The sequence below is a fragment of the Corvus kubaryi genome, unplaced genomic scaffold (genome assembly GCF_017639235.1).
Source record: "Corvus kubaryi isolate FWS band 111438036 unplaced genomic scaffold, C.kubaryi_AGA036_p1.0 135, whole genome shotgun sequence".
NCBI lineage: Eukaryota > Metazoa > Chordata > Aves > Passeriformes > Corvidae > Corvus > Corvus kubaryi.
Window position 1 is genome coordinate 4,323,741 of NW_024580669.1, and position 16,302 is coordinate 4,340,042.

The 16,302-nt window shown below is 40.6% G+C and overlaps 1 protein-coding gene across 6 annotated transcripts in view; it reads left to right on the top strand.

The window, feature by feature from the left end:
- CELF2 (CUGBP Elav-like family member 2) overlaps window positions 1-16,302 on the top strand; it is a 547,482-nt gene that overhangs the window by 286,841 nt on the left and 244,339 nt on the right. For 2 of the 6 annotated variants that reach the window (XM_042052830.1, XM_042052857.1), the window contains exon 1: window positions 2,511-2,738. The exons of 2 other annotated variants lie outside the window; for them this stretch is intronic. In XM_042052830.1, coding sequence (XP_041908764.1) covers window positions 2,632-2,738 — 107 coding nt within the window. In that variant the 5' untranslated portion in view covers window positions 2,511-2,631. Of the gene's footprint in view, window positions 1-2,508; window positions 2,739-16,302 lie in introns of those variants that run through there. 2 more of the 6 variants (XM_042052822.1, XM_042052839.1) reach the window with 2 other exon arrangements.

The following is a 16,302-nucleotide window of genomic DNA, read 5'->3' on the forward strand; positions in this document are numbered from 1 at the left end:
TTTGTCTGTCTGTGTTACCGCTTTGTAGATTTTCTTTTCCTTTTTTTTTATTTATTCCTTTGGCTGTAGATGAGTCCTTCCATAATACTTCACTTTATCTCCTACTGCTGCTGCTTCTCCTCCTTCTTTCTAAGTGCAGAAATGATCAAGAACTTGCAACTGCGCGGAGCCGCCCAACAGAAGCCCATTGATTCCCTACCAAAGGGCTCTGTGTGAGCCATTCTGCTCCAGCCTGAAAAGAAAGCTTTGTTCCCTCAGCTGGTAGTGTCTTAAGATGCTGATCCTTGCCATATTTTTTGAAAACTGTAGCAGTTCATCAGACTGTTTGACACTTCCCGTTCAGCTGTGTACTCTGTAGCATACCCTGGTATTTGCTGCTGCTGCTCGTACATCAGCCTCACCAGCCCGAGACTGCTCTGGAGCAGCCCGGGCACCACGGTGACTTTTGCTGGGCACAAGTCATTTGGAGGTGAACAGTAAAGGAGCTGAAATCTGGAGTGCTGGTGGCCATGCCTGAAATGGTAGTAATGGATTTAGTATTTGGGGCAGGAGGTATGGGATTTGTAATGTTGGTTGAGTATTTTCCTGGCCGCCTTCCATGACTGTTCAGATATTTTTAGCATGAAGTACAAGCTATGTTGTCTCAGTTGACCTTGGAGCATGACATTTTAACATGGAATTGGTTTGACTTGCTAATCATTAAAATGATTTATTATTTTTTATTGCAAGAGCAACTAGAATCCCGGTCATGTTTTGCAGATGAAAAGGGAAGCAAATTGAAACCTGTCTTCCCTTGACTTGCAGTCCTTCATGATATCCATGTTTCCCAAGCTGCCGTCTTTCTCTCTACACCACTAAAAGTAGATTATGTCCAGGTTTGTTTTTTAATTTGTCTTTTAGTCATTTGACAAATATTATATCAGAGTGACTGAAACTAATCCCAAGGTTTCACAGTGCTCAATGAGAAGTGTAGAACAAAAGGATTGTTTCTGCCGCAAACAATTTATGACCTTAATAGAAGTTAACAGCTGCCATCAGAAAGGCAAGATCTTGCTACCAGTGTATTTATACTGGTGATTGCTCTCTCTTTGCCTTCATTCCCAGACTCAAGTTTAAAGATCAAGCCCCTAAATACCAACTTCTGTTAAGGAATTAACAGCAGTTGCACTGCATCAGGATATCGTAGCAGTCTATTTTAAGGCAGTAGTATATAGCGTAGAAAAAGAGCATCAGACCAGCCACATACATAGCCAAAAGTCCATCAAAGTTGAATTCAAATTTTGGAGTCCAGCTCAATTTTTAGCCCGACTGGACTTTTTGACAAGTTGTCAATTTTGGACAATTCGTGTTTATTGAGTTTTGCATCTCCTTAAATTAACCTGACCCAAGAGGAAATTACAGTCATTTTTAAGATGCATTTTACTGCCACAGTGGTGCAGAAAAGCTTTTGACTGAAAAGAGCATCAAGGACTTGTTGACTTTTTCAGTCTACTAAATAAGTGCCTGCTCAAGTATCTGATGTACATTTTAAAAAAATTAAAATAATTTAAAAAATAAGCCAACCATTCTCCTTCCTCAAAAGTAGCTGCACAGTTTAAAGATTTACCCAGCAGAAGCTGAAACCAAGATGTGAAAAGAAACCTCTCTTTGACTACCTTGGCAACTGGGAAGACCACAACCTGCTCCTACAAATCACATGGCAGATCGCCCAAATAGGGCCAAAGAGGCTCTTTCCCTGAAATCTGTGTCACACTATAGCTCCTTTCATACATAGGAAGTGAGTAAATCATTGAATAATGCAACATCCTTCCCCGTCTGCGAGAACTGTGCCAAAGCCAAGCGTAAGGGTCTGGGTTAAAGCAAACTCAGTTACTTGGTAACCGAGTTGTGTTTCGGAGGGGTTAAAATTGGAGGGATTTTTGACTTGTTTTCTGGGGGGGGTTAAAATTGCCAAGGAAAACTGAAAACTTGAGGAGGATTCCCAGGTGCCTGCATTAATACTCCCCAGTCCCTCTGATGTGAGCTGGCAGGTCCCATAAAGCCACTCAGCCTTGAACAGGGAAAGGAAGGAGGGAGACAGCAAAAGCTCCAGCTGCGACTCCAGAGCCCCAGAAAGAGCCTCTAACCCAATTCCCTTAAAGTGCACAAGCCTCACGAGCCACAGCATCTCTTTGCCACTGTATTCACTGAGTTCGCAGGGCAAACAAAAGATCCATACCAAGAATGCATCTTTCCAGAGGGGGAAAGCTTTTCCTCATTTGCCCATAGATTTCCCCCCCTTTTTCTTTCAGTTTTATACATAGAGATATGTATGTGCATATACATATATATACACACATACATACACATTATTATTTTTGTTTTCATGGGGGAGGGGGGAATGTTGCTAATTTTTTTTTTTGGATGGTAATTAAGAGAGCTAACACCAGCTAGGCTAGAGTGAATGCAAACAAGACCCCTATAGGCAGCACAGTGCATTAATGTAAAATATGCCCAGACAACATAACTTGTCAGAGAGGATTATTTCTGCTTAGTGAATCTGCAGGGGCCCCTTTGCTCCACCACTCAGCGTCTGACTAGAGAGAGAAAGAGAGAAAGAGTAGCCATTAGTGAGTAGCTACTGTGGCATTGATGTTTGAGCGCACTTCTGAACTGGCTTTTGTTGAGAATATCGGTGCAGAAAGCATGCGCTGTCCCAAATCCGCTGTTACTATGAGAAATGAGGAGCTGCTTTTAAGGTATGTTGTCTCCTTTGTTTTAACGCGTGCATTCGAGTTGCCTGGGCCCGCTGCAACTATAACCGTGCTGTGTATTAAGTAGTTTCCCTATTTAAAGGAAAAGACAGGCATTGCTGGGTGCAAGTAGCATTTTTCACTAGTTCAGGTCGCACATTTCTGTATAACGACAAATGTACGGAGAGGGCAAGGAGGGGAAAAATAAATATATTTATCTTTTCTCTTTTTGTTGTTGTTTTTCCCCTTAAAAGAGAGCTGGTATTTCTTTTATCACCTCCTTTGCAATATTTCTGCCTGCTTCATTATTATGCACTGGGCATGGAATAAGCATGGAAAAAGCTCAGGGAGACTCCATATTAGAGCTAGTGCCCTAAATACCACTTTAATTTTCACTTAGCCTATGTAAATAGTTACTAATGCTTTACCTAGTCTGTACCGCTTGAAGATGTTTTAAAAATACCTAAATACTCCTATAATGTGGGATTACACATCTATTCTCTAATAATGCTCCCAGGTTTAGCGGGGGGCCAGCATCCACTACTCTTTTCAGAGACACACAACACGCAGACACGCACACACGCACACACACACACACACAGAATTACGCTGGAATTGGCACCCCGCTTTGAAAAATGTAGTCTTTTGTTTATTTGCTAGCAGACATTGTAGCATTGAATACATCTTTTGGTCTGACAATGGGACAGCTGAACAATGGTGTTGTCAAACTAGCTTAATGTGTGTCTGGCGATGGGGTGGTTTGGGCTGTTTCGGGGGTTTTTTCCTTTCCTTTTCTCAGACCCTTTTTCATTTCCCTTAATGTTTTTGTGTGTACAGTAGAATATAAAGTGCGTTGCCTGTTTTGTGGTGGTTGTTTCCGTTGATATCTGCTGCTAATAGAGCAGGGAGGGGGAGGTTTGCATCTTACAATTATGGCTATTGCATTAAGTTGCAGATTTATTACTAATCTCTCCTTTAACTGTGGTGAGAAAACTTATTGATTCTGAAAGCTTACAATACTGCTGTCAATCTGGCAAATACATACTTGCCAAATGTGCCCTTGCTTGATTTTATGCCCGATCGTATCAACTTTAAGTGCTGTTTTGAAGATACTGTTTCGAATTCTGTTTAGGTAATGAAAATGCAATAAAAATGATAAATCAGATCTCAAAGTGGGAGCCCATGCTACTTTCCATTTTTATAATCCAGCTATTAGCATACGTTAGAATTTTTAAGGTCAGACAGAATAATTTACCTGAATGATTCCTACCCCCAAATCTAACAAATTATTCATATGACATTTCTTAAATTATCTTTCTGTTTAGAGAACCATAGTTTAGCACTAAAACAGTTAAGAGTTTTGGGTTTGAATTTGGCAAAATGCTCGTGAACTTTATACATTGTGAGAAGAAATTGTTACAAAGCTTTTGAAAAATTTTGAGTTACTACTTGGACAGCAGCTTGTGTCTTAAATAAAATGAATTGTCATCACTCTGTGGAGTTTCTTAAACTGTTTAAAGTCTTCAAATACTTTACATGTTAAGCAAATGTACTGCTTTTAGTAATAAGTTTAATGATTTTGTGAGAGAAAAGATATATTTATCAGTGGCTTCTGGTTTTTGCTTTGATCAATTAATAGCAGAGATTTTGTGCTTTTTTAAAAACTGGACTCTAGAGCATGATTTATATGGGTTGAGGGGTCTCTTGGACCCCTTACTTAAACCAAAAAGACATTAAGGATATATTGGTAGCAGTCAGAGCCTTCTAAAGCATGTATTTCAGCACAAAAATGTTTTGTGGGGAGACTAAATACTTCTATGCTGTTTTGCTTTTTTTTTTTGTCATTGTATCTTCTTCCCTTGAGTCTTGAGATGGTGTAAATCAATAGCAAAGAGTTTATGTGAACAAAAAGGTAATATCACATAAAATACTTGAGAAGCCAAGAGGTTATGGATTATCAGGTAGTACTTGCATGCTGTGTGTTGCACATAAACATGAAGAAAGCAAGGATGGTTAATATAATGGGACCATGACATAATTCACTTCCTTGGGAGAACTTCTTTTGAGACAAGCATTAACTCGTTCATAACTGCTCTGCTCCACCAGAAATGGAGGGGGGAAACAGTGGCATGTTTTTATAAAGTTATTTTTTTATCATGTCATGTTGCAGCAGCCTGAGCTGCTGCCCTTTGTGAGTGACAACAAAGTGAGTCCCTCACTCTCAGTTACGTGGAAATGCCCCTTTAGTGATAGCCCAGAGAAGCATGAATGCCACGTCTGCAGCAGCCACCAACAGGCACCTGGGCAGCAAAACTAACCACCACTTTTAAGGACTATTCAATACTAAAATTGTTCCTTAAGCACTCTGCTCACAGGTGAGTTCCTACCAAACTTACCGTAGTTTCTATGTTTTCAGATAAAATGTTACATAAAATACATATACTATGATTTTTTTTGTCTTGGATTGAAAATTATTTTGTTCTTTTCTAAGGGTATTTTCTGACATTGCATTCACATCAAAGACTGATTTCTGAATTAGTTTGTGTGAATCCTGCTAAAAAAAAAAAAAATCTCTATGCATATTTACTGAAATATTGCTTTTTGAGCCATAAAAATTATTATTAACATCAAAGGTGAAGCAAAGCAGTAACACAAGTAATTTCTTAGCTTGTTTAACAAAAGTATTGGCTTTTGAAAGACTGTGTAGGTTTAGAGATCTTATGCCTGAACATCGGAGGTGTCCTCAGTGCTGCCTGTTTTGAATCTCACCCATTCACAAAGCAATGTGGTGCCTCACAGTTGTCAAACTTGGCAACATCTGTTTCCACAACAGAGCTAAGAGAGGTAATTCAGGCTCTACATGAGTTGTTATTTGTTCTTGCAATGACCAGGTGTGATGTCAAAACGAACACCCTCAGTCCTACCTGTTAGAGAAACAGCAAGATAAGTCTTTGCCTGGGACCTGGCTTTCCATGCTTCCATAGGGAAATGGAATTGAATTATATTCATTTATTAGCCCGGAGTCTTTGTGTGTATTTCTTTATTTATTTACTTACTTTAATATTCATGAACTACAATCATCAACATGCTAATATTTTCTTTGTTAAAATAGAATGAGACTGACGTGTTTCTGTTATCAAATTTAAGTATGAAGGGATTGAGACCCGCCCGGCAGATAAAGACTTGGGGGTGAAAAGCTGGAGGTGAGCTGGCAATGTGCACTTACAGCCCAGGAAGCCAATTATATTCTGGGCTGCATCAGGAGAAGGGTGGCCAGCAGGTCAAGGGAGGTCACCACGCCCTCATGAGATTCCACCTGTGGTACTTTTTCCACATGTGGAGTCCTCAACAAGTCTTCAACATGGAACTGTTGGATTGGATCCAGAGGAAAAGTGGCCCACAAAAATGGTCAGTCTGGAACACGTCCCCTAAGGAGACAGGCTGAAAGACTTGGGGTTTTCCAGCCTGGAGAAGTGAAGGATCCAGGGAGATGTTAGAGCAGCCGTTCAGTACCTGAAGGGGGCTTATAGGAAAGATTTTTTAGCAGAGCCTGTTGCAATGGGACACGGGATTGGAGCTTTAAACTAGAACAGGGCTGATTCAGACTAAATATAAGGAGGAAATTCTTCACAATGAGGCTGGTGAATCACTGGAACAGGTTGTACTGAGAGGTGGTGGCTGCCCCATCCCTGGGAACATTCACAGTCAAGCTGGACACGGCTCTGAGCAGCCTGATCTACTTCAAGCTGTCTCTGTTCATGGCATGGGGGTTGGAACTAGATGACCTTTAAAGGTCCCTTTCAACCCAAACCATTCTATGATTCTATTCTATATAAGATTGCAAACTATACCTTTGGGGCTGAAAAACAAAGCGAGTGTTCAATTAATATTCATATCTAGAAGTTTTACTGCAAGTGTAGATTGTGCTTGAATACTTAAGAAGTCATTCAGGAGTGAATCAATACTAATTATTGTAATCAGGAGGGTTAATTAGCTGAAGATGCTGCTGATGGAAAGTTCACTGCTTACAGCCCTGAAAACACCTAAGTTGATGAAATCTGAAAGCAATATGTCTAAGAGGACTTTGTGCGGAGAGAAACGTTTGGCTTTCCTTTGGCATTTCAAGAGCCAGTCATTTCAAAGGGGAAACATAGCTTGTACTTTGTATTTTGCATGATATTAATTCAGAGGGTATTAGAAGATGCAACTAAATCTGTCATGAAGATATTTTGTGGTAGTCTCTCAATAAGTTCAAGTACCATTTTGGATAACCTGTACTGTTTCTGCTGCATTCATTTGTAGATTACCATAAATTAATATGGATAATCTTATGCATTTGAAATCTGGTTCCAGCACTGTTATTTGGATCAGTTGGGTTTTTTTTTCTCCATTTTTGTCCAGGCACAGGCACTTTACATGGTACATGTACATAAATTACACGTGCTCTGTTTCTAATACACACATATACCTGTGTGCACGCATACACGTGTGCACTTAAGTTTAAACATTTTTCATTGAGGGTGTGTTTTTCTATAATCCTGTGCCCTCAAAACTCCCACTCGGTTTCCATCTGCAAAACAATATTCAACTACATATGATTCAGAGGACAGTTACTGAAGAAGCAGTTTAGGAAATTTAAGTAAGATGGTAAGGAATAAAGACTGAAAAGAAATGACTGAAGAAAATCCTTTTCTCTTCCCTCAATTAGAGCAGTTGTGTTTCTTAAAGTGAGCATTACTGAATTAAAAAATCCAGCTGTACAAAATCTTTCTCACAAGTGACTTGCAAAAAGATTTCATATTTAATGCTGGGTGTTTGGGTTTTGCTTTGCTTTTTTGTTGTTGTTAGGTTTTGGGTTTTTTTTTTTCCTTTTCCCCTAGTTGTATCTATTAATATTATAACCAAGACAAATGTCTGGATGTTAATTCAAGAAAAAAAACCAAACCTACAAAACCGCCCCTCTCAGTCACACACACACATAACCCCCCCAAGTCAAGGGATGCTTTCAGAGGAGAGAAATTCTATTTCAAAACACATCCCTCTTTCTTTTCTAATGACATTAGAGATTATCACGTGCAGGTGCTATTTATCTTTGCAACTGCTTTCCTATGACTGTTTTACTGCTTCCAACACATTTACTTGTATGTCAGCCATAGAAAAGGTAACTGAAAATGGCAGCTGTTGAGAAAGCATGTCGCCATGCCTGGAATGACATGCATTATCGGGGCAGCAGGAGTTGCTGGCTCTACAGCCCATTTCTACTTGACCTGCGGAATGATTGGCTGCCTGGGATGGTGATGAATCACTGGAGTTTATGAAACAAGACTGCTGGCATCCTCACAGAGGAAATAAAAATGGGATTTTTTGTTTTTTCCCCCTCTAAGAGTCTTGCTGTGGTAAAAATCTTTTTTTTTTTTTTTAATGTTTTGTTTTGCTTCTTGTTTCTGTGTTATTTCACCCTGCAGCAGAAGTAAATGTGTCAATTAAAGCCGCTTTAGTACTGTTCTTGGCAAGTTAATGATGCACTGAAGGTTAACTATCTTTATTGGATGGAAGTGGGCAGGAATTCTCCCAAATTTTGTGTAAATCTTGATCTGGACTCTGATTTTCTCATCTCTCACTCCAGTCTTTAGACTGAGATAGCATAACTAGTAATCAGCTCAAGCAGGATGTGAAAAAGGATTTCAGCTGTTCTCATGCACAACTTTATTTTCTCTGATAGTGTAAGGATCAGTGACCATTCTGTGGGCTAATATCAATCAGATCCATCTTCAGCATTTCTAAACTAATGACTAAAATGACGTTTCTGGAAAGCACCGACTTCCAGATTTGCACTCACTTTCTAGGTTGTTCGTGAAATTATATTGTGCATTAAACCCACATTACTGGATTAGGCTGTTATGAGCCTCTGCTTGTAGGAAAGGACCATGGGGCTGTAAATCTGCCAGTGCACTGACAAGGCTGACACAGCGTGGATCACAAGCTGCCCTGTAAAATGCAGCCAAGTAAAAATCATCCTTCTATTTCAATTAAAACACCCAAAATTTTGTTTGGGGGTGGGGGATGGAGAGAACTACTTGCTTGTCTCTCCCTGTAGCATACTCAGTGTGCTGATGTGTTACCCTGCATCCATTATTTGGGTTAAAACAACCTATTTTTAAGTTAACTCTCTCTGATTCAAAGGAATAAGATTACCAATAAAATTGCTCAGGAAGTTTTAAATACAGCACTTATATGAATATAACGCTTTTTGCCATTACATGAGGGAGGGTTTTTCTCAACTCCGATGCTTTGCTGCCCAAGCTTTTTCTCCACTAGTTTTGAAAAGCAATTTGCATGCTCACATCAGCTATTAGACTTTTCCACCTTCCTCCGAATAATTCAGCTGCTGCTGGACACTGCAGAGGCTGCAACACTATTGATATTTAAGGCACAGCCTTCCAATGTCCCTTGTGAAAGAGAGGAGGGCAAACTTTAACCAGCAAGAAGGGCAGCACAGGAAACTGTTGCTTGTGCCCTTCGGTGTGTGAGGGGTAAATGCTGTCCTTGCTCCTGAGTTCCCATGGCAGCAAATCAGCAGGTCAGCCTCAAGAGCAGCCTTTGAGGATGCCAGACAACAGTCTGTCACCAGAAGGAAGAGAGAGCAGAGAGTTTGAGGAAGGGGGAAAAATTCTGGAAAATCAGAGAGAGGATAGGGAAATTACAAATAGAGGAGTGAAAAGTAAGGGTATTCAAACACAGATCATCTGGAAATTGAGCCTTGCACAAGTAGATACCTGTGGATGATAGCATAGCTGTGCTACAGAGAGAATTTAAAATTCAAATCCTGCACCTGCCCTCCCTGGAAGCTGCAGGTCAGCATCTGAGGAGTTGAGGGCCTCTAGAGAAGAAACAAAGAATTATCAGAAAACTTAAAATTTTAGAGACTCTAAATTCAACAGTACAACCTCTTGATTTCATTTTCCTTCTGCCTAAAAAAGATCTATCTTCTGCTAAACTGTGAGGAAGAAGCTCACTCTGAAGCTTGAGAATTTGCCTGCATCATTTCAGCCCACATTTCATTTTAATGAGAGAGTTATATAACCCCCTTTAAAAATAACAAAACACTAACAGAACTGCATTGGCAACACCAGGTGTTCTGCAGTGCTGCTCCAATGAATCATATGGAGATTTGTCTGTGCACGGCTGATGAACATACATTAAACTCAGTTAACCCCCACCCCTGAATAAAGCAATCCAAAGTGACAAAAATTTTTCCTAAAGAGCCCTTCTAACAAAACAATGCCAAATTAGATGCCTGTCCCAGGAACTTCATGGTTCCAGCATTTTTCCCTCACAAAGTTTTTGGATCAAGGGGTTGAGTTTTTCTTTAGAAGCTGCAGATGAATTATTGTGATCTTTCAAAGTGAAACATTTTATGTTAAACACTAAGTTGGGTTAAATGTTTTGGTTCAGAAAACAAAATTAGTGTTCCTGCTTGTTGTACTGAGCCCCAAATCCCTGAAATTGTTAAGAACACCACATTTAACAGGTATCTCTGGGAGAAATAAACATGTGACTTCATCAATGTTCCTTTCAGACATTTGTGGAAAAACTGAATCAGTTACTTGAGCTTGTTAAACATCTCGGTTCAGATTCCATTCTTGAGTCCAGGAAGTCCCTCAGCCACCAGTTGCTGGAAGGTGTGAAGGATCACAGTGCACTTGCCATACTCATGCTCTTTCTCTTTCCACCCATTATCAGAGGCAGGGTCATGGACTAGGTGGACCTTTTGATCTGGTTTATGTGGCAGTTCTTACACTGTTCATTTAAGGGGGAAAAACCCCAAACCAGCAAAACCAGGCATGGTGCAATTTTCTGCACATCCAAATACCTTACAATTACTGTAGGAGCCTTCTCGTTATGTCCTTCATGTCTGATATTTAATGGTTTCTGTCTGGGAAACAAAGATAGCTACTTTGCATATTTTCAAGGCGATTATTGTTTTTGAGGATTGACATGTAAGCTAGGTACTTCATGAACAAATTAAAAAAGAAGTCCTGTGAAATTTCCTACCTTAAAGATGCCACAATTTGAGTTTAAGGTGAAATCCAGTCATTTGCAGTGCAAAAGAGAGAAAAACGTGGTAGAAGTGAATGAGAAGGGAGGATGAAGGTTAAGCTCATAAGGATCCTGCTGCTGGAAATGGAGTGCAATAGGTTAATGCAGATATTGTAATAAACCCCTCAGATGTCTTTACATTTTGTTTTTAAAAATAAGTCTTCTTTCGGCTTCTTGTCTCTTTTGATGTCCTTTACCCACATTTTTTCTTTGCTGATGCCACATTAGAAGTTCACACTTACCTTTGCCCGTGGCTTTTGGAGTTGGAGATGCCCTCCAGCATCACCTCCTGATCCAGGACATCCTCACCATCCGCTTCCCTAGTCCTGCATCTCTCCCAAAAGCCAGCCTCTCCAGATGGGCAAAAATCTCCAGAAAACTCAAATTTATATAAAATGAGAGAGCTTTTTGAGTCTCCATTAGTTCTTCCTGTGGGTGTAGGTGGCAGGGAGGAAGGTTTTTTGTTACAATGGGATTTTTCCTCTACTCTTTGAAGGCATAGGTAGGGCATTTGCATATTGTGTGGATGGAGCAACACAGACAAGAGCACGAGATGTGTGATTTTCCCTGTCCTAAATCATACAAGTTTATGGGTTTTCACATGAAGATAATATAATAGCCAAATCCAAGAATATTCAGTTCCCTCTTCCAGAGTTGTTTGGAAAGGTGTCTTTTTTTACCATAACTAACATGTCTGCTCTCTAGCAGGAAATCAGGTCTGCCCAGGGCTTGCAGTACCGCAGTTTCTCTCGTTTTTGGGTAGTGGTTGTTGATAGTCAGCAGGTGAGAAGATAAGGTAGTTCATAAAAAAAAAGAAGAAAAATGAAAAAAACAGTCAATGTTGCCAAGTCAAGATAAGACTGGGCTGACAAAAGCTTTGGTCTTGTGTCTATATGCACAAGGCACTAACACAAAGGTAACACCTGTGGATCAGTAGCAATGCTCTTCAACAGGACTGCAAATAAATAACAGGACGGTAAGACTTGGTCTTGCAAAACTTTTCTTGTTACTGCTTTACTTCACTATTCTCTAAATGTAGTGCTGAGCTCATGAACAGTCCAACTGGAGCACAAGGTACTGGGCAGCTTCTGCTCAGCACTACACCTGTGCAGGATTGGATCTGAGGATGATGACTGACCATCCCATGTGCCTTGGTGCTGTTCACAAAGGAGGGTGTTCCTCCAAATTAAAGGCCTTTCCAAAAACCCCTCCATTCCCTGTAGCATCTGCTTTGTGCCGTGATGTGTTGCCTAATTGTTTTCGGAAAGATTGAGTTATTACCCACAAAATCGAACAAAGGCGCTTTACCCACAGTGGGATGAAATCACTTCATCACTGGTTTAAAATAGGAAGGGGAAAAAAAAAGAGAAGTGAGTGGGAAGTTTTACTATAGCAACCAAGTTTACATAATATCAATGTGCTTCAAGTGAAAGCTCTAGAAATGCTTAATTTGAGGTACCTTTTCACAGGGATAATTTTAAATGACGTTTATTTCTGAAGATTACCAATGAGCTACAGTAGCCTACGGAAGCGGAGGGGGCCTCACAAGAAGCTAATATTTCAGTACTTAAAATTCATTGATCAGCTTTACCCAATATTTTAATTTTCTTTTTAAAAGGGTTTCAGTTATATGCAAGCTATTTTATTTCTCAGAATGAGTGGAACACTGTTGTGTGTTTGGATTTTACAAAATCCCTACTGAAAGGTTAAGGCTTCATAATGCAAAATTTTATTCCAATGTTAGACATAACTGACAAAGACAGTTTTACTCCAGCTAATCAAAACCTTCACAAATGGTAAGTTGGCATAGAATTTGGGTCCATTACTTTTTTTTTGACTCAAAGAAATGCACCACTTTTTGCTTTAGTTGTTAATGATTTTTACACCATTCTATAATTCTGCCTAAGTGTTTGTGTCACTTGTGCTTGTGTTGACGAAGTCACTTGTCACTTGTGCTTTGCTTTGCTTTTTCTTCAGGCCCCCTCCCCTTCTTGCCCTTCCAGAAGTCTGCTACTAAGAGTTAAGCTGATGGGCTCCCTCCCTTATAGGCAGGTAGGCTCACATCCCATTACACAAACCAAAGTGCTGTACTGTCTGCTCATAGTCACGCCACTACTTCCAGGTTCATGGCTTGCCTAGAAGGTTATTTCTTTGTGAAAGATAACAAACACCTCGTTTGCATTCACTAACCCTAGCTGGACCAGATTCCTGTTCCCCCTCGCATTAGTGGAAGATCCTGAGTGATTCCACTGGAGTCATTTGAGCCTGCTCCAAATTTACACTGCCATTGCTGAGCTCTGCTTCTGCTGCCTCTGTTAGAAACTTGCTTTGATGCCAGAGATAAGCTGAATCCCGAGCATGTTCATTGGCTTAGGGGGGAATAAAGCAGAGCATTTGAACTCTCTTCATACTGCCTTGCAGGCTTGGGAGAGAGTGAAGTCATTCAGAAACTTTCCCTTGAAGTGCTTCCAACAGTTGCATTTCCTTGGCCCAAAACTGGGGGGCAAGTTGATTAGAAGAATGGCAATTAATGGGTGAGGAGGGGTTCTGGAGAGGGGACGTGATGTGAACTCCACACTGGATCTGGCTCTGGAAGGATCTGGAAGGGAATGGGGTGTCTGCTCTCTTTGTCACTTGCTGTATGAAGCCACAGGCAGTGATGTCAGAGTGAGCTCATACACACAACAAGTCACTGCTCAGTGGCCTTCTGCAGATGAAATTTTTGTGGGGATTTTTTGGTTTGTTTTCTTTTTTCTCTGAAGAGATGTGTGATTTTCAAAGGTTGAGTTGTTCGGAGAAACTGCGTGTAGCTCTGTGTTTGAAAAGCCGCTTGAACAGTGACTAATCTGCAAAGGTGAGGTGGAACTGCTTCATCTGCCCCACTCAGACGGATGGAGAAACTGAGGGACAAAGGGTAAACAAGCCAAACAGGGTCTGGGCCTCTCAAATGAGGGGAGGAGGGATAGGAGGCAGCATTTGTAGCTGGAATAGGATTAAAGCTCAAGAATTGATGATTCCAAATTCTTGGTTCCTCCCTCAAACTGCCATATGCTCCACCAGTTGAAAAAGCTTAATATTGGCGGGTAGCAATAATGCAGCTCCTCTAGGCCAGTGTTTAGAGCCATTGTCTGATTTATGCTGTGAAAATTAATGCAGCTCCACTTGCTACTCTCGCTCCCCATTTCCCTCCGTACTGTAGCAACACATCAGAGATTCCATTTTTCCCTTAATTTTTAATAAAAGTTGCTATTTGCACACATGTGCTGGTCAAGAAGCTGGCATTAATGTAACAAATAACAGAGCTGAGCCTGTAACTGTGTGAAACATTCAGGGTTTTTTGTTTCTTACCACTTACCCTCTGCCATCGAGAGTTAATTCATACGTAGACACTACATAATTTATGTTTGAGAACCAAATTATTCGAATGAACTTTTTCCCTCTAAGCTCTCCGTATCTTGGTATCTTTCATGAAGAGGGTTTCTTTTTGCATTTGACCCTGTTCCTGCTTCTAACTTTTAAATGGCAAAAGCAAATGTGCTCTGAAAAGTGTGTTACACTGTAGTTGTTAAATAAAGCAATAACCTATGCACTTGTAATGCTTTCTCTATGACCTACTTACATACTACTTCACCCTCCTTATAGTATGATTAAAAGCTGCTTTGAATCCACTATTCCCTCAAGGGATTTGAGGCTAGAATTTAACAAACTGCTGAGAAGGCTTAAGTCAGTAAGAGGGCTTCCCTACAGCTTCTTCCAGCTAGTTCACATGTAATTAAAAGGAAAATAAATATTTCAAAAGAACATACGTTTTAATGAAGCATTTTTAAGCACTTACACCTTGCAAAATGGGGCAAATTTATAAGGATCTCTCTATTCCATATGCAGATTTTAAGCAAAATTATTTGTGATCCTCTCCTCCTCCCTCTTTGCATCCTGTGTGAAGCGTGGATTTACTTTTCAGTCAGCAGCAGTGGGACTGTGGTCCTTAGAAGCGACAGGCTGGTGAGACTGAAGTCCCTTAGATTTAGCATGTACCAAAAAAACTCATGATGAAGAGGTGCAGATCCAGCCACACAGGGTGAAGTGGGGGTGGAGACTTCTTAGTTAAAAGAATATCTTCATCCTCACTGAGCTGCCTGTATTTCTCCTGAGCTGAAACCTGTCCCTTCTGCAGTGGCAAGATTTTGAAATTGAAAGTTAATCCAACTCTGCTCTGGGCCGGATTAACCACCATGGAGGCCTCAGATCAAAAACCAGGTGGCTACATCCAGCTGGAGAAAGTTGTGCTGGTTTTTCCTTTCATTTGGACTTTGCACTCAATTTTTTTATCCACTGTATAGTCAGTCCTACACTGTGATGGATGGGTGGCATAAAGGAATCACCATGAATTTAGAAAAGAGGAGCCATAGCTTTGCCTTGTGCCTTTCTACGTGGATGTTTAGGTGCCATGGTGATGAGGACAGTATGCGAACATATAGAGCAGAGCAGATTAATAACACTATAGATATCTGTTCAGGATTGCAGCTGTCCTACGGGGATTATGCTGAGGGCCAATTGAACCTTTTCTTTCTTTAGACTTGCAAAGTAGGCAAAAATTCTGGCAGCCTGAGGGGTTTTTCTTCCTTTTAACTGTTTAAAATTGAAAAATCTCTTCGTGCAATAAACTGGACTCTAAACATTTGCCCATTCTGTATTTTTTTCCTATGAAATCAACATTGGTCAAAATTTAAATAAAACTTGGCCTGACTGATAACACAGTTTTTATGGGTTAATTTAATTTTTATATTAGCATGTTCTTTGAAAAGTTTAAGCATAGTAGGTTTAAATTTGCATTTTTTACTTTTTGCAAGTGTTATCCATAACAAATCAAATTATAAAACCTAGAGAGAGATTCAGATGGAGAAGCACACACAATGGAGAGGAACGTTCTGTCTGTCTAGACTGCTCAGATCATCCAGTAATCTTCGTAAATATGTTAATATTCTTTTGCCTGCAGCGGCTTTGTATTGAAGCAAGTAGGTCTTGAAGATGGAAAGGAAAATTTATACAGATTTTCAGGGGGCGGGGGTGTCGGGGGGGGCGCCCCCTCCAGCTATTCGTATGTGTGGAATTTTGTGCACGTCTTGGTGGTGACACTTCTGAGTGTGGCCAACTCTTAGAGCAGCGAGGTTGGGAATGGGTTTTTGGGAGGTTACAGCCATGAGAAAGGATTTGCCGTCATTAGTTATTTAAATCCTTCCTTCTGATCAGTGAGGACAGAGTTACTACCAGCCTCTCGCCAGCCAGTAACATCACTCTGAGCATTTAAAAGACTGCCAAGGTCTGAATGGCAGGAGTTTGAGTGGAGACAACGTGCACCCAGAACCTGACCAAACCTTCCCAGTGTTCCCAGTTTGGCTCCGGCCGCACTGGGAAGCGCCGTGCCCGTGCGAACCGCTCGCGTGTGCCGCCGGCAGTGCCCGCCCAGGGC